At 36.9% G+C, this 26,693-nt stretch overlaps 1 protein-coding gene across 1 annotated transcript in view; it reads right to left on the reverse strand.

Annotated features, from left to right (window-relative positions):
* Positions 1-11,810: 11,810 nt before the first annotated feature.
* The window catches only part of RPGR (retinitis pigmentosa GTPase regulator), a 43,923-nt gene continuing 29,040 nt past the window's right edge, over positions 11,811-26,693 (reverse strand). The window contains 7 exon segments of the mRNA XM_069784935.1: positions 11,811-15,731; positions 16,761-16,826; positions 18,668-18,774; positions 20,085-20,250; positions 21,169-21,351; positions 22,211-22,335; positions 22,880-23,035. Of these exon segments, the coding sequence (XP_069641036.1) occupies positions 13,236-15,731; positions 16,761-16,826; positions 18,668-18,774; positions 20,085-20,250; positions 21,169-21,351; positions 22,211-22,335; positions 22,880-23,035 (3,299 nt within the window). The 3' untranslated portion in view covers positions 11,811-13,235.

Consider the following 26,693-nt stretch of genomic DNA (forward strand, 5'->3'; position numbering starts at 1 on the left):
GACAACCCTTCATTTCTCTCACACAGCAAGCAGACCAAGCAGCAGTGCTGACACGCACAATACCGTTTGGGGTAAAGCACACCATTTCATATTACCACCTGGTTGTGTGCCCTGGCACACTATTGTGCGGGTTCCCAGTAGCAGCGCACGAAGATTCCCAGTGGCATTCTCACTGTCATTTCCTGGGGACTCCGCACATGGAAAGTCATTCTGAGAACAAGTACAACCACTGTAAGAATCCCGTCTCCTGGCATTTCCAAAAAGGCAAACAGGTGGGACAAAAATGACAGCAGGTTTCAGAAGGGGTGATCTTTTTTTGAAACGTTCTTTTTTCTTTTGCTGTTTTAGTGAGAAGCTTGATTATGAAGCTAAACATGACAAACTCCTTATAAACTTGACTTCTGTAATAGATTCCAGCATCTATGATGGAAAGCAAGAGGTAATAATTCTTCCACCTTTCTAGGAGCTGAGAAAAGGTTGCTTCTTACATATCAGTATATCTGAGGAACAATGAACAATAAAAACTGAAAATGTTTTCATCTAAACTCCTTTGGAAGTGGTGTTATTTATCATTGGCATAGTTTATCTGTAGACTTGAATGGTACCACCGCAATATTTAATACAGAAGCATTTAGAGATAACGCATGCACAGGATTTTGTCTCTGTAAATAATGTAAAAACCCTCCACTGGATAAAATACTGACACTCAGTCTTCCAGAGGAGTATCAGATTGACATGGACTTAGACATCTGTAACAAAGCCAGAATTTTCTATTTTTGGTTCCTTCAAAGTTAAGACAGTCTTCACAGATGTTTAGCATAGTTATGGCCTATGGAAGGGATTCAGCCTAGCCATTTCACACTGGAGGAAATTTAAGATTAGTAGGGCATGTATGCCCTATGTAACATGCATCTACAAAACACAGCAAAATGTGTAACTACAGCTAAATGTAAAAGAAGAGTTTAAACTACTGAAAATGTTTATCCCACTTTCTAAGCATATGTAAGTATCTCTAGCTCTGCTGATACGGAGATACTGGTCAAGCAGTTAACAACAAAAATACCTATGTTCCATATAGTGTGGGCAATAAAAGTAGTTAGGATTTGAGTTCTGAGGGAGGAACTTCTCCTAATTACATATTAAAGAGTCATGACATATTCACACGAAAATCAGTTCCAGAGTCAAACTGATAAGAAAAAAGCTCTTCTTCCAGTCCTCACCTTTTCAATTACATAATCCAGTCTCAGAAATGACCTATACTTCTAGCCTCATCTCTAGGCACACTTGATCTCTAGCTTTCTATTCACTGACAACTGTTTTCCTCCTCATATAAATATTCAAAACATAATTTAAGAAATGGAAAGCTTATTTCCTTTCAAAACAATTCTCCCTGCACAGATAATAAGGTGTCTAGTGAGGAACAGCACTCTAATTCTCATTAAGCTGGCAGCTAAATCTACAGAAAGTAACCAAGAAAACAAGAACTTGCTGTTCATAAATACCTCCTAGAAGCACAGTCTAGTGCTAAATTAAAAAAAAAAAATAGGAAGGAAGAACACTTTTTTTTTTTTTTTGTAAATTTGGTGAAAATCTCATCAGAACTAAATGCTCAAAATGGCTAGGAAAGTTGTCATATAATAACATTAAAAAAGACCTTTTTTCTGCTTCTTTATAGAGCCGGCATTGATCAGTGGGACTTAGAATAGCATTATTCTAAGAATAAAACAACATTTTAACAAAGTACAAAATTACTGTCAGCATTCTAGAATTTGCCTATCATGTGGTAAGCAGAATCAGGTGGACACATATTTAGCATACTTGAATAAAAAGGCAGAGCACAATCAGTGTGATTATCATCTATATCAACATAGTTACAGCATTTCAGAAACCGTACACCAAGGTCCTACAGTAGTCTTATAGAACTTGCAAGACTTACGTGCAGCTCCTATGCCTACAAAATTCACTGCTCTTTTACAGCTGGGTAATGGCTGAACTTCTACTGTACTGCTCTACAGGTTCTGCTTACATTGAACTTATGTATCAGGTCTGGATTCTATCATAAAGGCAACATTTCCCGTTAGCCTAAATGAAGATACCTAAATGCAGGAGTCTACAAAGGAGATAGAATCTAAGCTGCCGTTGTAGTTATCAGAGATCTTTGGTGGAATTCCTTTGATAAGCGCCACTCAGACATCCTAGGAATCAGAGACATCCTTACATGGGGTTTATAGAGACCTGCATCATTCTGGACCCCAACTCACAGCCAGGTAGGACACCCCACAACACCTAAAATCACACTAGATGTGTTTGTTTAGGCAACCGAGCCATGCTCCCTGTCAAAAAAACCTGGAGCTGAGAGACACTCATTTCACCCCAAAGAAGACACTTACTGTTGTTAAACTGAACAGCTTCCCAGACTGACCACGTTTCCACTTACCGTATTTGCAGCTTACCACAGGTGTCTCTAGCTGTCACCTTACCTGTTCAACTTCTAAAATAACCCGTTTTGAATAATAATTCTTATAGCACAGTTTTATTACTGTCACTTCTGCTTGCCCATTTATAGGCATGTTTTGGAGAGTTTTTACCAATGGTAGTAAAGGAGAGATGAGAATGTCATACTACAGATACTCTTTTTACTTTAAAAGATGACTCGTCTGGCCATTAAAAATAATCTCTGAAGAATTTGAGGCTACTAATTAAAGCAAATATATATATGTATATATGTAGTATACGTATATTACATATTATGCGATGTTATATGTATATATTATATATAAGTATAATCTCTGCATTATTCTCTTTCATCATGCTTTAGGAGGTTTAGTTTCTTATTCCATTTAAATTCCTTATTCACAGAAAGATAACGCTGTAAGAATAACTTCAATAGTTTCACCTCTAAAGTTGAGACACAGAGAAGCTTGTTTGGCCAAGGTTACACACAGAAAGTCAAAAGTAGTAAAGAATATACAAGTAAAATATGTGAAATGGTTTTCATTTAAGCCTGAGGTTCCAGTTTCCTCAAGGACAAAAAAGTGGTCGGTTCTATGAAACAACCTTAAACATTTTGTACCTGTAGTATAATAAATCAGTACAGCGGAACATCAGTCTTGAAAAGATGACCTTGCAGACTTAACAGACTGCACAGATTTTGTATAACTGTTTTGTTTGCTTAATTTTCTGCAAGCATTTACACTGCTTTTCCTGTAAACCTAGACCTTCATAACAAGACTTTTTTAAGGATAAATTTGCTAAGGATAAAAAAGCTTTAGGGGACGAATGACCATACTCACTTACGGTTTTGGCAAAAGTATTGCCTCAGTGGGTATAACTGCCTTCTGCTAAAATGGCTGCAGCTGGCTTTTCTTTGGGTAGATTAATACAGAATAAAGACATTTCTTTTCCAAATGCTCTATAAAAATGTGGTCTTATGTCTACAGGAGAGAGGGGAAAAAAGTTTCACTCTGTTCCATACCATTGTCTCACCTGGTGTCATGCTCTGGCTGAAAGACAATATTACTGAAGACTGGAGACATGTCTCATGGGAGACCTTGCTAAAATGACAGCTGTGGGCTAAGTTTCTCTATATTGCCATAACTATTTCATTGTCGATCCCTCCTGCATACTTTATGGAAACTGAGCTCTGGCAGATGGGCTGTTCATAATTAGCATTTCAGAAGGGAAGGTTCATGGTATCTTTCCAGGCCTCCTCAAGGAGTCAAAATATTTTATGTTTGCCACCACCATTTTATGTTTCTAGGAAAGAAAATCTCAAAACCACTGATGAGACAAATTTAGTTCCAGATCTTTTAAAAATCTGGTGAAAACTCAGGGATGAAGAGAAATCTGTAATTACTATGTCTACCACTTGGAAATGGAGAGTTCTGGGAAGCTCTGGTTTACAGAAAAGATATTTCTGTTTCTAGTTGTCCTGGAAACTTAAAAATCCACAGAGAAGATTACTAAAGAGAGCTGAGAAAGAGGTAGTTAGCTACATGCTTCTTCCTTGGTGTTGTTCTGCCAAGCAGCCATAAAACAGCAATTGCTTAGCAGAGTTTTTAATCATTTAAGGAACAGATTTCTCCCATTAACTGTGCAGCCCATTACCTTTAGATGCCCAAAAGCATGCCATGGCTCTCTTACATGCCTATACAACAACTGAATGGAATACATACCTAGCAGCAGTTTCAATATGAAGTAGAAGACTTTTAGTAGATGGATATCAGGTCTAAAGAGGTTGGTCAATGGGCATAATGCTGTCATATGGGACTCATCAATGCTCCCTTTGTAGAGCACTGGTAAAGACAACTACAAAATACATTTCTACAGACCATCCTTCTTTTTTGATGCAGGACTGAAAAGGAATAGGTAGAGGAATCATATCCTCCACTAGATATCATTTTGCTCTCCAAATATGACTGCACATCAATGTTACTCCTGACTTGTCCATGCTGGGAAAATGCACTGTGTTAACATTTTACTAAAACAGCATTTAAAGTAACAACATTAACCATGATCTTACATGCAGATGAGAGGAAAAATAAAATAGATCTGTTTACCCTTTGTGGGTTGGAGATATATGGATGGGTAGGCATGTAACATTTTGTTGATATTGACCTTGTCACGATGTCAAGTTATCTGATGTGAAGTAACTAGAAATACTTTCTGAGCTAAGATACATACCTTGTAGCTTCTTACTTAGCAGTTACAGTGAAAGTTTAACATCTTAAAACCCACATAGTGCCAGCCATTTGTCATCAGGAATTTGAACTGGGCTTTCATTTTGTAGCTATTAATATAGAAAAGTTATTAGCTCAGCTAGTCTAAACCTTAGAGAAGTATCTTTCACTTCAGTGATTACTAAAGAAAGAGCTGTCCAGTTTGATGACTGACAAAATTCAAAGACATAAGTACTCAAATGAGAGTACTCAAACGAGAGATTTAACAGCTTATTCTTTCAATTACAATCAGTAAGGCAGTCAACAAGCAAACTAGGTTTTCCTTACACATTGTCATGGAGAGAAACAGAAGAGCTCAGCTGAATACGCTTTAAAAGAATTTTCAGTAAAAAGCCGAGCCAGTCTCCATAACTTGTCTAAAACCTAACACCTAGGCTTCCGCTAGGTTATAGTGGTTTCCTAATTGTTCAGTTCTATGTCAAGAGCACTTGACATGGATTACCTGATACAACAGTCCCTTAATGCTTCTGTCACGTAAGTATCCTGGAATACTAATGCAACACTGAACTCATAATTTCAGGCACACTGTGCGGACAGTGAAACAACTGGAAATAATTTTTACATCAGGCATGAGTTTTCCATTGCTACATGTCAAGCAAAAATTGAACTTTACAGATAGTTATGCCTTCTTTGAAACATTTTCTTCCATCATATTTACAAGTAGTAGATGCCCACATAGTGACACACTGATTAGCCTGAATACGTGATGACTAATTACCACAACAGTACTTGTGATACTTCAATTGCATCCCCCAACAGGATGGTGTCACTCTGAGAAAAATGGAATAAAATACTGACTACATAGCTGTAAATAATGTTGTTAGAAACTGACTGAGCAGACTCATTTTTCATTGTTGTCTTCCTAAGTCTTTTTCTGCCAATACTTTGCTACGCAATATATTCAAAGCCAAACACAAGAACCTACAAGTTTCCACAGATCTGTGCACTTTTGTCACAGGCTAGCAGTGCATATACTTTGTATTAAGAGAATTAATCTGATTACATTTATTAATCAAGACTTCAGGTGTTGTTCTGAGATAGTACACTGACATTTATTACATAGTAATAGACAGTCCTTTTTTTGATGGCATTAGCTTAAGGGTTATTTCAGTTGGCTTTGGTATCATTATTCTGTGACTTGCCAGCTTGCTGCTGTAGGTGTACCTGGAGAAAGATACATCTCTGCATTCTTGTTTCAGTAAAGATAACTACTTAACAATGTATAAAATTTTAATGTAAAACTACATTCTAAAAAAGACAGTTTTTGTACTTTCAGGTTTGTTCTAGATTTTTACTATTCACTCCAAAACCAATTTAAATAGTTATCAAAAGGATTCTTTTTCTCCAGCAATTCAGAACAAATTTTTATTATTTATTCCCCAAGATAAATCAACATCTGAAATAGCTCAGATGTACTACACCTTTCATGTACAAAACTGTTATCTTCTCAGAAAGGTCCTGCACATGGGTCAGGGCAATCCCAAGCATAAATACAGGCTGGGCGATGAGTGGATTGAAGCAGCCCTGCAGAGAAGGACTTGGGGGTGTTGGTTGATGAGAAGCTCAACATGACCCAGCAATGTGCGCTCGCAGCCCAGAAACCCAACCGTATCCTGGACTGCATCAAAAGAAGTGTGACCAGCAGGTCAAGGGAGGTGAATCTCTGCTCTCGTGAGACCCCACCTGGAGTACTGCGTTCAGCTCTGGGGACCCCAACATAAGAAGGACATGGACCTGTTGGAGCGAGTCCAGAGGAGGGCCATGAAGATGATGAGAGGGCTGGAGCACCTCTCCTATGAGGACAGGCTGAGAGAGTTGGGGTTGTTCAGCCTGGAGAAGAGAAGGCTCCAGGGAGACCTTATAGCAGCCTCCCAGTACTTAAAGGGGGCCTTCAAGAAAGCTGGAGAGGGACTTTTTACAAGGGCATGTAGTGATAGGACAAGGGGTAATGGCTTTAAACTGAAAGAGGGTAGATTTAGATTAGATGTAATCTAATCACCCTCTTTACTGTGAGGGTGGTGAGGCACTGGAACAGGTTGCCCAGAGAAGTTGTGGATGCCCCATCCCTGGCAGTGATCAAGGCCAGGTTGGATGGGGCTTTGAGCAACCTGGTCTAGTGGAAGGTGTCCCTGCCCCTGGCAAGGGGGTTGGAGCTAGATGATTTTTAAGGTCCCTTCCAATCCAAACCATTCTATGATTCTAAGTTTGCTTTATTTGGAGAACAAATAAATAATATCAATTTCCAGGGTGAAAAGGAAAAAAAAAAACCCTATAGAACTAGAAAGAATTTTTAAGGTGTTTTGTGAAGAATCATAAAACAAGTCGGAGACTGTTTACATCAAGTATTATCTCTTATGCGCTATTTTGTATAGTAACATAAATACCCTTTAATATTCAGTCACTTGGAAATAGCATACCAAAATAGCTCCTGGGTACTTAAGCAAAACACATGAAATATAATGAGCAACTCCAAATCAGAATATGTTGATATTATCTCAAAAACTTAGTGTGTCTCTGGAAGATATTGTGCTGCATAAAATTAATTCTTAATGCTAACAGGCACAGAGAAAAAACTAACTTGGGAATATTAGCCCACACTTGGATACAGTTTGTGCATTTTTTCCAAATACTTATAGAACATTTTTAGTGTCTGGAGCTTGTCATGCAGCTCCCACGTATTTGCAAACGAATGAGGACAGTCACTACTTGCTGCTTTTATTGTGCCACATAGCTTACAGTACAGCATGTCTCTCCAAAATCCTGTGCTTTTCGTTGAAATCCTGCCTTAATCATCCTGATTATTATTCAGTGCTTAGCTAAAAATATGAGCAAAGGCAAATTTTCACTAATAACACCACAGCATGCAGCAAGGTTCTTCCAGATTCTCTGTTCTCCATACAGTCCTGAAAGGGATGCCCCACGAGTCACTCCTAAAATCTCCACAGCCTGCAAAACTGGGTCTCTCAGGGGAGATCCCCCATTTCAAAATACTCTGGTGTGAAAGTGACGATTTCTGTACAACCATCAATAATCTTTAAACCCATTCTCATCTTGTATGGGTAGATTTTTCAAGGCACACCCAGCTTAGTAACACAAGTCCCACCAGCTTCCCCATGCAATTGTTCTCCACGACATGCTGGCACTTGTGAAAGTTCTACCCCAGCTATTGGAAAGCCGGCTTTAAAGCACAGCTTAACTTCTTTCTGTACTCTTGATACAGGACACATTCAGGTTTGCCTTGTTCTTTTTCTCCTCAGAGATGACAATGAAGTGCCTAGTAAAAGAGATTAAATTTTGCAGTGGTTCTGCTGCTGTGTTTCTAATTATGAGAGTCATTTTGTGCCTTGGCTAGATGCTGGATAGAATGAAAGTAAGTATTTTAAACGTCCTGTAAGAAAACCAGCCTCTGCCAGGCTGCCTCACAATCCCAAACTCCTATTAGATTGGTCATTACTGTTGACTTTCCAGCTGAACAGCACAGCACAGGCTCTTGTATTATCATTGATACAAAGGGGAAATATTACTCTTCGATACTACTGTGATCAATATCCTTACAGGTACAGGTGCAGATAAAGGCTTTGTTTAATATAAAATTCTGCCTAGAGCTACCTTTGTTTAGCTCTCTCTCACACTCTCAATATGAAATCACAAATACTTCACACAAACCACAAATGCAACTCTGATTGAAAGACGGGCTACTCATGACAAATTATAAAGCTCTAAACCTGTAACGTTGAACCTGGGACATTCCAGCAGACTGCCCTGCAACCCACCTTGGACAGAAAGAGAGTCATGTCTGATTTTTCAATGCTGGGGCATTTATGAAAGCCAGAATGGTAAATATCTTTACACTTGACATTTCAGGGCCCTGATAATAAATATTTTCATAACAAAGTATGGGGTTTTGAGATAACGGTATTAATATTTGTTCAAATCATTATAGCATGAGGTTGCCAAGCAAAGAAGCAATGGGCACCATCACAAATCCTTAAAAAGGACAGCGATTAAGTGTACTTGCTTTTTCTTTTGGCAATAGAAAAATAAAGCCTCTGTAGCTCTCAGCAGTGCAATTTTCTGATGCCAAAGCTATCTCTCCAAAATCCTTTCAATATGCAAAAGCTAACCTCTCCTCTCTCCATTAAAACATATGCAAAAGTGTATGAAAATATTACAACTCAGTGAGTGACTTCAGATCACAGACACACTCAGAACTTCACTGAGGACAAAACTATAGGTTTGCTATTTGTGCAAGCAAAATATTTGCTCAGTTGCTCACAGAATGCCACAGTACTAAACACTGTTGTTTACTTGAATTGCAATTTAAAAATTAGTTAAGAATTTGCCCTTTTTTTTTGTCTTTTTACAGATCTGACAACATTCTTTTGTCTGCAAATCCTGTTATTTCTGAGCTTGATTCTACTTCCCATAATACTCATTATAAAATTAAGGACAACACACAGAAGTTCAGGTGCATTCACAGTTCATAAATCCAGCCTATATGCACGAAGAAAAAAAATCAGATTGCATTAAAAAAGATGCTCTGCATTTAATCACTCTCATTTGTTTTAGAGTATTTAACAAGACTTTTGCTAAATGGCTAGATTCACACCACAAATTCAATTAATAAAAATAAAAGACTCTTTGCTATTCTGAGAGGTAAGATCTAGAAGGTAGTGTCATCTTCGGAGAAAGTAAGCTAAAATTTACCTTAAAACATGGCTATAGCTAAGAAAAGCTACGGAAAAAAACTAAAAGCAATGGAAACAAAAACTGAATGTCCTTTTCTGCATGATTCCTAAAGGCCCCATTCTAAAGAATAACCACGTACCTATCCAGAGAAGACACCGGGACAAAAAACAGTGAATGAAAACCAGACATTTTCTGTAGTTTGGAGAAAGACATTTTTGTTATTCAGCATCAATTATGCAAAGAGAACTATTATCTCAATAAACAGTTTGATACTTTCAGATATATTGGAAAAATTTACGTGCTGAAATTTTGTAGGCATGAGAGAAGAGTTGTGCTACAGCATATTTAAAAGTAATCTAGAGCACCCTCATCTCTCACGGGAGCTGTGTGGCAAGAGCAGACTTGCGCTCCACCCCCCGAAAATGGGGTATGTGCTTGTAATTTGTGCCTGCTACAAAAGGCACTATGTGCATGTGTAATTCCGCGAACATGTATGTGAGACTGTGCAGGGGAATTAAAAGTTCTAAGAAGAGCTGCAGAAGGGTGCTGAGAAATTCGCAGGTGCTTATTAACATTTTATGGATGTCTGGTGTTGCTACCTGCTGTATTGCCACTCTTGATCTTGAATGTGTAGCTGGTTGATTGCTAGTTAACTGTTATTAATAAATCAATAAACCACTTTGATCTTGATTGATTTAAACCACATAGCTGAACAGTTTTTTCACGTGACAATCACGAGGGAATAAATCGTGAAGGGGGAATAAATGCTCTTTTTTCTAATACAAGAATACAGAGACATCAAATGAAGGTACAAAAAGACAGATTCAAGACAAAAAAAGGAGTTACTTCTTCAAACAACGTGTAAAGTAATCTAAGAATTGTTTGCCAAAACATGTACTGGATGCTATATGGGTTAAAAACTGATCGAAAGAAATTCATGGAAGAAAAATGGCTATTAAATATAATAGATACATCTGCTGAACCACAAATTATTGAATATACTGAATGTATTCAGTATACTGAATGATTACACAGGAGAAGTAATGCTACATGTTTGCTCTCTTCTTGTATGTTTTGCCAGGCATTCACCAGTAGTCACTGCTAGCAAAAAGATATTGGACTAGATAGATGTTTGGTCTGAGCAGTTGTCTGTTGTTTTCTCTCTCTATTGCAGGATTTTTTTCTCTACTAAAAACTAGTTCAGGCGTACTTCTGCCATGTTGCTTAAGCACCGCACATAACTCTTTTCGTATCGCATAATAAATACCAAGGACATACTGAATTTCCACAAAACCGCAAGTAACAAACTTTATAAACCAGTATGAGTCAAACTAAATAAAATTCCACTCATTATGCTAATGGAGTTCCAAAGTCCCCCCAAAGCCCAGAAACATTGGCACAGTGCACAATTTATGTAACGATTCTGTGGAAAACCCTTAGAAGCGCTGGAGTAATGCTCTGCTTTTCCCCTACCACAGGAATTATCCACAAAACAATAAAAAAAAATCAGTTCTCAATTCCATGAATTTTCATCCAGACAAAACAACGAAGAGGAGATGCCCGTAACTTGGCTTCCTTTACTCTCCTGGGAAGCTTTATGCTATCAGTGCATGTTAAGGGCACAACAACAAATGGTCCCCATTTGCCTAAGGATTTAGATTAAAATCTACAGCCAAACAGTAAATGAAAAGCCATTCTATGTGGAATTGGAAATCACTAGCTTCAAAGTGCTCTCACTTCCCCCCCCCCCCCAGCAAATATTTTTCACAAGAAATAACAGAGTATTTTCACAGCGCAGTTTTCTTCCAAAGCTGAATTTTAGAATCGCAAATAAGTAGATGTCATATCCAAGAAACACGGTTTTAGGCCTATAAAAATACTTTTCAATATTACTCTAAATTTAATCACAGTAACATCCTAATCTTTCCTTAGAAAGATAAAATAATACAGCTTAGCTCCATTTAGTTTCAAAAGTAAATGTTTTTACAGCAGTTCAATGATAATACAGCACTTCTGCGAAATAACTAAGGACTGTGTTGTTAGAGCGAGCTGTTTTCTTGGGAAGTGCATTTAACTGTTAAAATATTCCACTCTATCAGAATATGAGGATACTTACCCTTTCACAAAGACTTACATATGCTGATGTCAAGACGATGTATTCCAGAAAGTCCCAAAGCTTGAAACGAATTTCACATGGACAAAATACAGCCACTGAACTAACTTTTTGTTATAGTTAGGCATGGCATGTGGCTGAAAGTGATCTTAACTTCAAATGTGGTATATGGAAGGGGTGACTGAGGTAGGAAGGATCAAACTGGACTAGAATCTACTGGCAAACTATTAATCTACTACAGCCTTTTGAAAAAAAAAATTCTGGAGACATTGTGTCAAAGATAGTTTAATGCCAGTATCTTACAAAACAACATCAAAAATGTTTCATAATCTCAACATCAGTATTGATTCCATTAACTTTTTTATTGAATGACATTTACTCATTTTGATTCCTTTTTTCTGCTGTCCTTATTTTCAAATGGGATTTAAATAACTATTTTTCTAGACAATGTCAATACTGAGATCTGCTTACAAAAATTTCTCAGACACCCATTAGCATAGTATTTAAGTAATAATGCTGTATGACGAGTCCCCATCCCTTGTTTTGCCAGTTTGACCACTAACATGTGAAACAGTAATGCAATATCTTACAAAAATAATTTGCAAGATTTGTTTGTGTATTTTAAGGAAACTCCAGAACATCGTCCTCTTTTTGGAGATCACAGATGTGATTTTTAGGAGGGAAAAACACAAATCTTATCCAGTGAGGAGAAGCTTAGGCTCTGATCCTGAAAACATAATATACACTTCACACTGCAACAAAATATTTTCCCCTCCTTGAGAACCTTAGAATTAGATGACTAATGTTATGTAGTCTTTTGTAGGCAGATATAGAATCTTTTGTGTATTGCACAGTATAAACGAGTAAATAATGTTTTACAGGTATGTTTTCAAATTCTTGATTATATCTAATCACAAAATGTGATAGTAAAAAATTATCCCTAAACAGATGCATTCTGACTCAAATGTAATCTAGGTCAGATTCTGAGATTTGTGTTTGTCTTTTTGCACATAATTGTGTGCTGACACCAAAATAAGAAGTTAACCTTAAGGCCTTTGAAAAAGCCCAGGCCACCATTTACCCAGGCCCGCACTTCCATTTACCTCCCACCTACCAACCCATGTAAATTTGGCAACTTGTCCTTTCTTTAATTTAGACTGAGTACTCAAACATTTTACCAATATATGAACAGAAGAAAAGCAGGGGGAATGAATATGGAGTGATACCAAAATTTAAAATAAGTATCTTTGATGATTTACTGACACTGCTTTCATATAAGGCACATTAACAAGTAAGCTATCCTGCAACTAAAATTGATGTATTACCTTAAGAAATCTGATTCAAAGGCAAAGAAGATTACACTGTTACAATGTATAATTCATGTTGTCAGCATGACATTATAATTTAATTAAGAGGCAAACACATTTTGCCTCCTCTGCAATTATTTTTTTAAATCTGTCATACATGATAATGATTGTGTAAATGACTGTATCAACAATTTATATGATTTCTCTCACAAAAGCTTCCCAAAACTAAACATTTTCTTCAGTCTTTTTCAATAAATTGGCACTTAAAGTATATGCATAATAATATATTTTGACTACATTGAAAATAATTTTTAAGTAATAAAAATCAATCTGCCATAATTCCAGAGTTTCCTGAATAGGCTTAAAATGCATCTCCAGTAGTCTATGCTACTTTAGTGTTAAATAATGAGGTAGCACATTGTTCCAAAATTGTTCTGAATTATGTAAACCGTTTGCTACATGCTGTTTAGACTTCAGTTTTTGTTTAGAGCTGTTTGGTAAAGCAGTACTTCCCGTCTTCTCTGACTTCCTGGTTTTGCTTTTCTTTTGTGGAAGCTTATTATTATAATTTTTTCTTTTTCCTTTTGCTTTTTCCTCTTCCTCTCCTTCTTCCTCCTCTCCCTCTTCTTCCCCCTCTCCCACATCCCCTTCCTTCTCTTCTCCTTCTTCTCCCTCTCCCTCTTCCCCTTCTTGTTCCTCCTCTCCTTCTTCCCCTTTTTCTTCTCCTCCTTCCCCTTCTTCCTCCTCCCCTCCCTCTTCCTCTTCTCCTTCTTCCCCTTTTTCTTCTCCTCCTTCCCCTTCTTCCTCCTCCCCTCCCTCTTCCTCTTCTCCCTCTTCCTCCTCTTCCTCTTTTTCCTCCTCACCCTCTTCCTCCTCTTCCTCTTTTTCCTCCTCACCCTCTTCCTCCTCTTCCTCTTTTTCCTCCTCTCCCTCTTCTTCTTCCGCTCCCTCTTCTCCCCCATCTTCTTCAACTCCCTCTTCTCCCTCTCCCTCTCCCTCCTCTTCCACTCCCTCTTCTCCCCCATCTTCTTCAACTCCCTCTTCACCCTCTTCTTCCTCCCCTACTCCCTCATCTTCTTCCACCCCTTCTCCCTCTTCATCTTCTTCTTCCCCTTCCTCTTCTTCATTTTCCCATCCCTCTTCTTCATTGTCCCACTCTTCTTCCTTCTTTTCATCTTCTTCCCCCTCCTCCCCTTCTGCTTCTGCCTCTGCTCCTTCCTCTTCCTCCTCATCTTCTCTTTCACCTTCCACTTCATCCTCCTCCTCTCCTCCTTCTTCCACTCCATCTTCCCCCACCTCCTTAGTCCTCCTATTTGCATCTTCCTCTTCCTGTTCTTCTTCGGGTACCTCTTCTTCCCTCCCTGCCAATGATTCTTCTAACTCCTCTTCTTCACCCTCTTTGTCTTTTTCATTCTCCCTTTCTTTGTCTTCTTCTTCATTTTCCTTTTCATCTTCTCCTTCCTCTTCTGCCACTACCTCTTTTTCTTCCTCCACCTCTCTACCTTCACCTCCTTCCTCACTCTCATCTCTTCCCTCACTTTTAACCTGTTCCTCCTTTTCTTTTTCAGTGTCTTCCTCTTTTGCATACTCCTCCTCCTCCATATCCTTCTTTTCTCCCTCACTCAGCGTTTCTTCTTCCTCCATCAACCTGCCTTCTTCATCTCCTTGCTCTTTGCTGTCTTCCTGATTAATCTCTTCTGCACCCTCATTCTCACTGTCTCTTTCAGCCTGTGATTCCTCTTTTTCATTTTCCTCATTATCTTTTTCCTCTTCATCTCCTTCTACTGAAACTTCACCTCTATCTTTTTTAACCTCACTCTCTTCTTCCTCCCCTAGTTCACCTTCACTGTCAACTGTTTCATCTAGTTTTTCTTTTTCATTTTCACTGCCTTCACTCTCCTGCTCTTTATTAGAGTCCTCCTCATTCTTAATTTCTAACTGCCTGACTTCATCAGATTTAGCTTCGGAGTTTGTTTCTTCCTCATTCAGGCTTTTTCTATCAGTCTCTTCTACATATTCTTTCTCATTGTTTGTAGCTTGCATCTCCTCAATCTCACTATCTTCTTTTTCTAAGTCCAACTCTTGCACTTTTTCTACTGTTTTCATTGCCTTCTGGACCTCTCTGCCTTCATAGTAGTCCTCTTTTTTTTCCCTACTCTTAAGTGTGTATTTTGCAAGATCATTACTACTTTCTTCAGTTGAAGATGATGACATACTTAAAGCTATTTGTTTCAAAAATTGATCCTTTTTTTTAAACCGTCTCTGCTCTTCACTACTTTCTTCTCCTCTGATGCATATTCTTTCACATTTATCAGATTTTTCAACAACATCCTTCATTTTGTTTTGACTTTCTATTGCTTCTTGACTTCCTTGCTTTTTAACAGGATTGTATTTTTGTACAATTAATGAATCAGTCTGGGGCCGATCCCTGGATGCAGAAGGAAGTACATCTATTTTAAGGGATTGCTTAGATTTATCAGCTTTTGACTTTTTATTGGAAGAATTTGTTTTTTCACTCAGAATTTGTTTTTCAGTGGGAACATTAAAAGTTACATCCTCTCTGACAAATTCAGGATTTTCCACATATTCTTTTTCCCTTTTCGCTAATCTGCATTTGTCCCTAGGAATCTGTTGGACACCACTTTTCAAAGTACTAACCCTTTGTGCATGCTCAGATTTACCTTTCATTTTATTTTTTTTGGCCACAGGCTTCCCTACAAAGGCACTACTTTTTTCTAAATCTTGTCTCGATGACTCTGAAAGTGACGACTGCTTTTGTAAAGAGCCAGAGTCTAATTTTGAGGCCTCCTTCATGAAATCAGAATCCTTGTTTTTCAGCCCACCCTTACCATCTCTTTTCAGTTTCACATTTTTATTGTTCTTCTATTCCACATGAGAAGCAGAAAATTAAAAAGAAAGAAGGAAAGCATTAAGGACAAATGACAGCAAAAGAAAAAGGTTACAAAAACTTCTGAATAAGAAGAGAAACAATTTGTGTGAGAGGACTAAAAGATAGCATAAAAGGTAGAGTATTTCACATGAAATTAATTTACACGTGCACACATTAGAAGAATGCAACATTCTGTTGATGGTAAATGTACTACTACGCCTTTTTCACTATCCAAGCACTTGAAGTGAATGCAGTAAGAACTGTGCAGCCAGTATCAGGTCCCATAAGCTAGAGCACATGCAATGCATGAGGCTGTGTGAACAAAAGGAAAGAACTACAGTTTTCTTACACCTTCCTCCACCTTTCCCCTTAGGAAATCTTCTGATGCACTCACTGTTATGGTCTTTCTAATAAGTTTGAAAATCTGTTGTCTTTCTGCTTTAAATTTTACACTTACTAACAAATTCTGCAGAAAAATTTTTTAAATATAAAATAAAATTATAATGAAATATACCAAAATGCTGAAATGCTGGGATCACTTTAGGAGTGAAACAAAAAGATAATACAGAAGCATTTTAACTTTATAATTAAAACCAGTATTATTGCTCCTTTAAATATACTCTATGGTGATTACCTGTAAATAAAATCTTTACTTACACTGTGTCCCAAAAGTCAATTAAAAATTTTAGTATCAACAAACCAGCAGAAATGTATGTTGTCAGCTTAAGTTGCAAAGTGTATGATAGTCTCTTGCTCCTTAAACTGGTGAAGTATTATATACTGTTATCTCAAACTATGCTGGATATGAGGAGTGCTATGTGCCTGAACAAATTCTTCCTGATTGAAGTCAGCTTCTTAGAATTTTACCTCATGGATATTCAGAAAATTAGCAAGCCTATAAAATTTGCCTAGCTTTTTTAAAAACTCAAAGCAAAACAAAAAGTACAAGGATAATACAAGAATTATTGATCTTTTAAACATCAGTATAAGTATACATATGTATATATAATTAGTTACAGTACCTTTTGTTTTTGGAGTGGTGATAATTTTAAGGACTGGTCACTGGGATTCAATTTCATTGCATGTGTCTGCAAAAAATAAGATCTCCATTAAAAAAATAAATATAACTAACAGGGAAAGCAGCATCAAAGCCCAGTTCTAGTAAACAGAGCTATTATATGAACACTTAGATATTATTGCACAGTCAGGTTGAGACAAATCTATATGATCGCTCAACTCACCTTTTTCACTTCTACTCCCTCATTTACTGCTTATAAAGAGAAAGAGTGGTAACCAGCTTACATGTCAACATCTAAACTGCCTATAGAGACCGAAAGCTACATGCCCTCTCTTACAGCCCACAAGCACATTTTAGATCCGCCTTCCAGTCACCCTGAAGTTGTGGCTACAAATATAACACCTTACTCCCTTATCATCACAACCTTCAACTTAATATCCAGTTTGATACAACAGCCTTGAAAGAACATATTTAAAGAAACATTACATAGCAGAAGTTTTTATTGGAATCTAATGCCTTTATCTCTTCTACATAAAGCAAAAAAACCAAAAGGCAAGGCGATGTAGAATACTACAAGGTGGGCAATTAATAATGAGGTTTTGGTCATCCCTACCCATATACTCCAAATGACAAGATAGTATTCTCCGCTGCTGTCTGTTAACTGCTTATGGTTTAACCACCATATTCTTTTCCAACACAGTGAGCATGGACAGTTCTGGTTTCTGACTCCCAAGAATTTGTATCATCAATATGATATTAAAAGTTCTTCCCCCTCTTGTCACACTTGTCAATAAGATGTATGTTGCCACAGTTTAGAAAAATTGAAACAACTATGCTGTAACAGATTATTTTCATTTAGATTCAAGAAGAGCAATCATTTTTCTTTGTGTTTTGACAAGTTTGCCTGACAGACTTTTTTCAAATTTACTGTTTCATTCTGATAAATGTTTTAAAATTGATTCACGATGGGTACAAAAACAAAAAGGAGGAAGAAGTCTAGCACATAAAGTGTGCAATATATTATAAATAATGCCTCAGTAAATTAATGAAGGCCACGTTGTGCATCATATCTGAAGACAATTTTTTCCTTGTAAATGAAAATAAAGTTTTATAACTGTTAAATAAATGGTATGCACAAACAGATTGTTAAATTACTAAGCACTATTAAGTACAAACAAGTAATAATTCCTGTAAAATGTGCAATCCCTCCAGCATAACTGACAACATATTCTGAGCTGAGTCCACAGTGAGCTGCTCTTTTGTTTCCATTCCATTGAAGTTAAAAAAAAGACAAAAACCAACACTCTTTCCAGTGCACTGTGTTAAGGCCAGGACATGCCCTATCTGCCAAGAGAACAAAATATTTTGGAAAGGTGTACAAGTGATAAGGTGAACATATTTTTTAAATAAAAGAAATACGTAGAAACATGCTTACGGATCACCAGATAATCAAAATGTCTGCATTTTGGTCTTCCCTTTACTATGATCCACCTGTACTAAAAAATCTCGGAATAGGAAAAGACAGCACTCTGCTTCATTTCCTGCAATTCTCTCTCTTGGAAATTATCAAGAAGAAGAAGGTCAGAGATAGAGACCACCATGTGGTATCCAGCATCCTTCTCCTTTCCTTTCTGATATCCAGAGCTAAAGCGTGAGGAGGGGCTGCACTATTGAACTGCCTCAACCTCGTATTACAACATTACTTGGAAAATGAAAACAAACTTTAGCATTGGATAATGATGATATGAAATGCATGGTCATTTAACAGTATGTCAGTACTTCTTGGTGCCACATATGACATTCTGGACTAGCCAGGAATTCTGTACTAGAACTTGAAACACAATTTAGCAGCTTTATTCTTCCCCTGCATAAAAACAATTGAATCACAGATTCATTAGGGGAATATATTACCATATTTAGGATGTCAGTTGTATCTCCAAGGTTTCTGTCATTATTTTCACTATCAGAATCTTCTTCTGCAGAGCCTTCACCAGGTTTATCTTTTTGATGATTCTTTTCTTCAATGTAAAATAGAGGGAGGTAAACAAATACCATAGGAACAAGGAATATATAGCAAACAGAACACCCCACTCTTGTAAAACAGAGATTATGTCTATTTTACTGACATAGGACTGACACACAAGACACAGCAGAAACACTTCCAGCTCCTTTTCATCAGTATTAACATCAGAGGTAGCTCAGCAATCTGGCCTCAGTGCACTGTAGATCTCTGACCATTTTTGCAGGCTTTCAAAGCATAAATATTATATGGGACAAAGATTCTTTTGGATAATCTCTTCAATAATAGTGTACCAATTAAACTAACTTAGCTGCAGTCATATCGCCTACGTTGCACATTATCTGTGTAATGGATGGAGAGACAGTGAGTTTAACTCCAATGCAGCATCATTAAAATGTACCTACATCATTTTCAGGTTCACCTCAAGTTCATCAGGTATATGAGCAGTTTCATATGGCACAAAACCCGAGGTTTTAGGCCTCAGAAGGCAATTCAAATTTCACTGCATTGCCTTCCTGGAACCAGAAATGCTAATGGACATGCTGGCAGCTTTACAAATAATCATCTTAATTCTAACTGAATTAGTTACTTTCAAATTGGATTTGACTGTCCAATAAATCTGAGCTAACTTTTACACAGAAGCACTGCATTCTGCACTCTTCATCACTGCTCTTCCCAGGAAATCACACATGCCTAGGAACCCAGATGAAGTCCAGAACTGCTCTAGAGAATCTATGCAAAAGTCCAGTGCTGTATCAGTATCATTGTTATCCAGGCTTTTGCATTAGCTAGAATATTGTAAATCCTTATTATCTTAGATAAGAGAGAGTGAAGAGTACTTTTGCATTTCCAAGTGAAGAAGAAAGATCCTGTAAGAATTAGTAGACCTCTTTTCTCATCCAAGGTCTCTTGTAGGCCTTCCTGTGTCTTTAAGATTGTTCCTAATAATTTTTTTTCTGCAATTCTTTTTCCTTTTTGTGAAAATTGAGAAAGCAGTTACTAATCTTATAGTATTTTTGTGAAGCCCTATTTCTACAGGCTTGAGGAACGACAGATACAATTTAGAAGTTGTTTTTCTTTCACTCAACCCTCCTCTAAATTTTTAAGCACATTTTCCAAACATGAACAGTGTGAGGCAATTTTTGGTATGCATTTCTCAACTTTCATGTCTGTATGCTGCCAGACCCTCTTGAGGTAAGACTGAAATTAAACCTTCTTTCACATTCAAACTGAGCATTTGTTTATGAACGATGAAAGCCAAACTACATAATTATGAGAAAACAGCAGCAAGATGTGGGGACACTTCACCTTTTTCATGGTCTCTGCCCTTCGCAGGTACAGCTTTAGGAAGACTTGTTGCAGAAAAACAGAGTGGGCTAGTGTTGCTAGTCACAGGCAGCGAGGATTTTAAGGAGCTTTCTCCCAGTGGAGGCAGAGTTTGTGCCATTCGAATAAACTGTTCTGGTGACTTTTCCTTTAGAAGATTAAAAAAATATATATTGAGAATAAGAGTAGAAGAATAAAATGTAAGCAACCTCTCAAGCTTAACAGTGGTATTTTCTTTTAGTTGATGATACAACGTTGTAACTTTGTATACAAAGCATAAACACAATTTCTTTAATATTTTAATTATTTATAGTCCTAAAAAGTGGATAGGTATATAGTGGAATATTTTAGGTCATTTCTACACAATAATCTCAAGCAGTCTTAAAATGTAGACAAAGGAGAAAAAGAACTTTGATTTTTATTTAAAATTAAAATACTAGTCTCTCCAGTAACACTCAGGCATTTAATCCACAACATCAATACATTTTTACCAAAAAAGTGTGGTTTTGTGGTAGAGTTAGTTTTCAGACAGGTAAGTGAAATGATCCAATTCATTGCGCTGTTCAGGGAAATCACATGTGTAGTGGAGATAAAGGAGAAGAAACTACTATTTTAAGTAGCTACAGGATCTAAGGATCATTTTAAGCTGGTTGCGAAACTTTCTCCTGAAACCAGGACAATATTTTATAAACTATCAACTTGTTTAATATATTCAAGGACTCAGAGGGAACAACAAAAAGAATTAGGTTCTCGCTCTTTTCAAAAAATATTTCTATGATATTTTTAAAAATGCAAAGGAACAGGCTCTACATTTTAGAATAAAAAAAAAAATACAAAATCAATTTGAGTCTTCTTCATAGAAATAAACAAGTAAAATCTGACCTATCTTTTACCTGCATCAACTTTGGAGCCAGGGTAGACATTCATTCTTCTTTTTATACATTAAAATTAAACACGTATTTTAAGGAGATATATTTATCTGCTGGGTATATGCTGTGATTTTAGCTTTAAAAGTGATTTTATTTCCTAAAAGAAGTATGGCAACTCTAAACAGCTCTGAATTTACCCTCTCTCGACGTCGCATTCGTGCTGATGTTAGTTGTAAGGTGTTTGTTAGTAGTGAGTCTCCACTCATTTTAGAGATAGTAGCAGTCAAATGGCTTTCATATAAATCTTCTAAGAGTACTTCTTCAGATCCTTTAGGTCTTGGAGCAGCAAAAACTAGCATGTGACAACCACCACAAGCAACCTACAGCACCAAAAAAAGGTCTGACTATTTCATTTGCAAGTATCAGTACAAGGATACAAGGATCTCATTTTCTCACAATCGTCTCTAGTGGCTTAGATTGTAAGAAAAACATACTAAAAGTGAGATTAAATTGCTTCAAATTTAGCTCCTAATGACATTAGCCACATAAAAGTACTTAATTACATTTATTAATGACTAGTGATCTATGTTCACTTCTTCTTACTTAATACAATGTATTTGTATTGAACAGAACACAAGATAGGTCTATCAAGTTATTGATACAGGAGAAAGCAAAGGTATTTCCACCAATTTTTGAGGGATTTGAGCTAATTATTTTGATGCAAGTCAAATGTGGGCAACACTGATAGCTTCAGTGATACAAACCTAGAGATTTTATCACAAAATCCACAAAATGTAAAGCAAGTTCTACACCCTCCAACAGACAAAGTATTATTACATAAATATCCCACTGTACAAATAATCGTTAAAATTAAAAAGATGACACTCTGGTGTTTTCAGAACAGATATTGGTTTCCCCCTACTGCCAGCAATCTAAGAGCAACAAATATTTAATTTTATAGGCTACCACAGCTCTACAGACCAAAATGCTATAGCACAACACTACTGAATAAAATCCTAAAAAGCAGTCTATAAATGTAGTCCAAACCAAATACATTCTAAACTAAATGAACAGTGCAGTAAGTAAATATCATTTCCTTTTTCTTTCAATTTGTGTTGCCTACTAATTAAATGTTATAGAAAGAAATAATTCTATAATGAGATTTCAACTCTCATTAATAACGTGTTTCATAAAAAGATAAATCTTTTGATGTTTGAGAATCATGAACAAAAGTTTTACCAAAAGGACTGTGAACCTCAAGAAATTATAACACAGAGTGGGATCAAACTGATTTGTAAAATTCTCTTCTCCAAGGCCTAACTTGCCATGTCGTCCATCTCCAAAAGTAAACATGAGGCCATTCTCTGCATGTGGAAAAAAAAAGGATGCTATTAATAACAAAGATTCAATACAAAACTAGGACAAAACCATTACAAAGTAACAGGTCATGCAAGTAAGGAGTATTTCTCTTCCAAAAGCAAAACCTGAACAATTATTTTTAGATTTTCAACAGGTGAATATGATCAAAAAATATGTATACTTTCAGGCGAAGTACTGAGATAAGAGTTAGTCCAGACAATTTGTAAAAAAAACCCAACCAAAACAACAACAACAAAATAATAAGATTGAAATTGTATAGAAAAACAAAGGCTTCTAAACAAGAATACTTGTTAGCAAGGCATGATTATGAGGTTATAACTCCCCGGGAGATACCAGGTACAGAGCTATGCATGGCATGGCTGTGAATCAGAAATTCCTAATATCGAATCTGGCTTTCTCACTAGCTTAATTAACCTTTAGATCTAGTAAGTTTGTATATGTCTTCTTCTACTGCTCATTTTATAAAGAAAGCTTTTACAGTATAATAGAGTCGCTGGAAGTGCATTTCAGAATTTTTCACTTACATACCTGCTATTACAGCAGTATGATTTTCCCCACATGTAATGTTACATATTTTATGCCTCCTCAAGTGTTTCACAGACTTTGGTACTGAAGTTTCAAAAATAAAAGTACCATGTCCCAGCTGCCCATATTGTCCAAGTCCAAAAGTATATACATCCGTCTCTGAAAATGTATAGGCAAAGTTAACAACAAATATGCTGGTAACTATATGTATGTTATAATCTGCTTTCTATTAGCCAAATGGTAGTCAGATGACATCAGCATCAAAAAAGCAATGTTTTATCAATTAAAAAAATGTACCAACTAATGAATTACATTTATCAATTAATAACAAAATGCAACAAAATAAAAAACAGGAAATAAAGCACTAAAATATATACAGAAAAGAATTTTGAATGGTTCAATATGCAATATATTTTCTAACATAACTGCAAAATAATCCACTGATCACATGTACACAAAACATCAGCTAACAAAAAATTTATGGGACTTTACATACTGCAATTAATTCAAGACCACAATGTTTACATATATGTGCATTTTCAAGTACAATAGTCTCATCTTAATTTCTGGTTACCTGCACGTACACTGTATGACCGTAAATTTAATAGACTAGACCTCTTTAAACCAATACTAACTTCTGTGTAAGAAGAGACTGGAACAGTAAGAGAATACGTTTCAGTATTCTGTTCAGCTACCAAATCAGGCCTGCATTAAATACAGAGAACACTATAATTGTGTTATCTTGTGACAGAATAATCATCCTTCCACATTTATATTTTGTCTGTTTAATGGACTGTCTGTGCCAGGAAAAAGAATAAGAGCTTCTCCAAAGCAATAAAGATTCTTGGTGTGTCCATCCCTGGCACTCCATCACAACAGGGGAAGACTGTGAAGCTTGGAAATCTTGATGAGTTCATGCTTGAAAAGGGAAATTCAAAGACTAAGTTTTTTTGGGGAAAAGGAGAAGTTTTCCTAGAATTTTATTCCCTGCCCCTTTTTCTTCTGCATGTAGGCAACAAAGGAAAAGCTAGAGAAGTACTACTTAAAGTACCTGAAAAACAGTTATGAAAACCTGGGAAAGACTGGGAAGGACAAAAACTATTCTATGTCAAGCAAAAAGAACTGAGACTTGGGAGCAATATATCATTACATCATTGTTATGAACATGGTGCAGAGCATGCCTGCTCCTGCTGCACAGATGCCATCAGGACAAAAATCTCACCACCTTCAAAAGCAAGAGAGGAATGGGCATCCACAGCGGAATGTGTGGAATGACAGAGAATCTTTGGGGTTTGAGCACTTCTTTGTGTCAAGGGAACAAGGACACTGGAAGAGCAAAGTAAGTTTCGGTGCCACAAAAGTAGTTTATACTGTGCGACCAAATTCTCAGAGCAGCCACAAACTGGAGAAATATTAAAAACAAATTCTGTTACCATTCCCTCAAACTAATCCTTCACTACTGTCAGGGAAAGAGAAAGCAGAGATCAGACCAGATTCCATATTACTACAACAGTACACTTACTAACTTATGTTAACTTTCCGATTTCAAAGGAACCATGATGAAATACTGTAACACTATGTATGGAAAAGTTCTTTCTAGCAAAGGGTTTGCCCTTTCTGCCCCTTTTAAACTGTTCCATATTAAGAAGTCATGAATTCACACCATAAAAAAAAACAAACAATGTTCTCACAGTTTTTCAGATTGTAGATGAAAAATATTGAGTAAAGCTACTTTTTTAATTTAATGCAATAGTAAAGCTCCCTCTGCTGGAAATCTTCGTGCAAGAAAGCAAGACCACCTCAGGATCTTTAAAAAGGAAAACAAGAAGACATTTTCTGTAATATCTAGACTTTCTGCATAAGAATCAAGAAACTACACCTGAAAGACAGGAGCTTTCTCTAATTGAACCAAAGTCTCATCTTCATTTTAGTAAATGACTTTCTCAGCATAGCTGATTCCATAAATTCTGTTTAGAAGTACTGCATTTGTCTTAATATTTCTTTGGAAACTGGCAGATCTTGTAATTTTCAAATTATATGGCTTTATGTGATTAACATAATTATTTTGAGTGAAGTTGGAGGTTCTTCACATTATCTTTAATCCTAGCTTGAAACATGCAACGCCTTTTGCATTTGTGTTTAGAGGGAGATGTTCTCAAATGCTAACTTTAAAAGTACAGGAAACTATTTTCTTTCCTCTGTTTCTACTGACAATGAGGAGAACTGGCCCATCCAAAGCAAGGTTAGAGTGCCTTTATAAGAAGAATGATTTCTTCTACTGCTGCTATAGACCAAGGGCACCTAAATTTTGCTCCTCCTAAATTTGCTTATTAGTCAATTATCAAGGCACAGGACGACAAAAACTTTGTACCTTTCTTAAATGATTCACTGGTCTGGTGCAGAAGTGAGGCCAAACCTCAGTAATGATCTCACTTAGCAGAAATGAGGTATTTCCTCCAATCTGTCTTTATAAATACATGGAAAGAGAAGTCTATGGCAAAGCAACTTCATAGACTTAGTGATAAAATGAGAGAGGTGAATTTCATCATTATGAACTTGAATTTTTAAATTAATTTGCCTACACCATTAATCCAAAAGGGGATATAGCCCCGTTGTCACCTTCTTACTGTCCTCTGTCCCAGTAAGGATATGATCAGATGAGACAAATAAAACGTACTGCCAGCAAAAGGGCAGATCTCGTTCTCCCATTCTCTGTCTTCAGTCCCCTCTTGCACTGTCTCTGCTGTCCACCTGGCTATGTGGTGAGCCAGCTCGGCTGAGTAAGCCAGGTTTTGGGGGGTTTTGCTGAAACAGTTTTCTGTGGAATGGTCAAGGCAGCACCAGAGCGGTACAAGGGGAAAGACATACGGCCACAGCAGCACGAGGGAAGCAGCAGTGCCTCCAGTGCATCCGTGAATCACAAGGAAGGCTCAGCCATGTTAACAGCAGCCAGAAGAAACAGAACTCAAGCCCTGTGCTGGCCTCGAGGAAGGAACTGCTGCCTCCACAGCAGCAGCCCATGACAAGGGCCCTTGAAGGATGAAGAGAAGTGGTTTCAGAGCTTGCACAGAACCCAATGGCTTCACTGTTCCAAGTGACCTCCAGCACTCAAGTGCTGGGACTGCTTCTCCTTTACTTCCTAGATTTTCTTTTTTGGAAAAACAGGGATATTTCCCTGTAACTGTGGATCTTCCACCTTTGCAGGCATCTTCTGGAGTACATAACAGTTCTTTAATCTCCATGACCACTGTCACTATAAATAAAATAGTCCTAGGCAAAAGTCTATATAGTTTTCAGATTATTTTTTTTAACACGTGCTATTTGCTGAAAGAACTGAGTGAGCTCCAAGAGTGTTTTTAAGATTGATACATTCCTTGCTATGTATTTAAGGCTATAGACAAAGTTAAAAATCCATGGGAGAAAAACAGAAACAGACAGGTATGCTTATATCTCTCCACATAGATTCATTTTTCTTGAACATTATTATTATTACTACTACTACGACTACTACTACGACAACTATGCCAATGGGCTATTCACTCTTACAGTAGCTTTATTTTTAAACAGCTTATGCTGAAAAATGTTACTGTAAAAATCAGCTGTCAACACAACACTCAGTTTTACCAGAGCTAGTAATTGGATTTGGGGATTTCAGTATAAATAGTATACAGACTTAAGAATGCTTTGAAAAATCTAGATAATCCTATATGGTTTGAACAGTCAGTTCTGTCATGAAAAGGTAGAGCTTTTTCATCCTTTTCATCCTCTTTCAGAAGGGTATCTTGACTTTCTTTTCTTTTTAAAAGACCTTGAGACA

This window comes from Haliaeetus albicilla, chromosome 6 (assembly GCF_947461875.1).
Source record: "Haliaeetus albicilla chromosome 6, bHalAlb1.1, whole genome shotgun sequence".
Lineage (NCBI taxonomy): Eukaryota > Metazoa > Chordata > Aves > Accipitriformes > Accipitridae > Haliaeetus > Haliaeetus albicilla.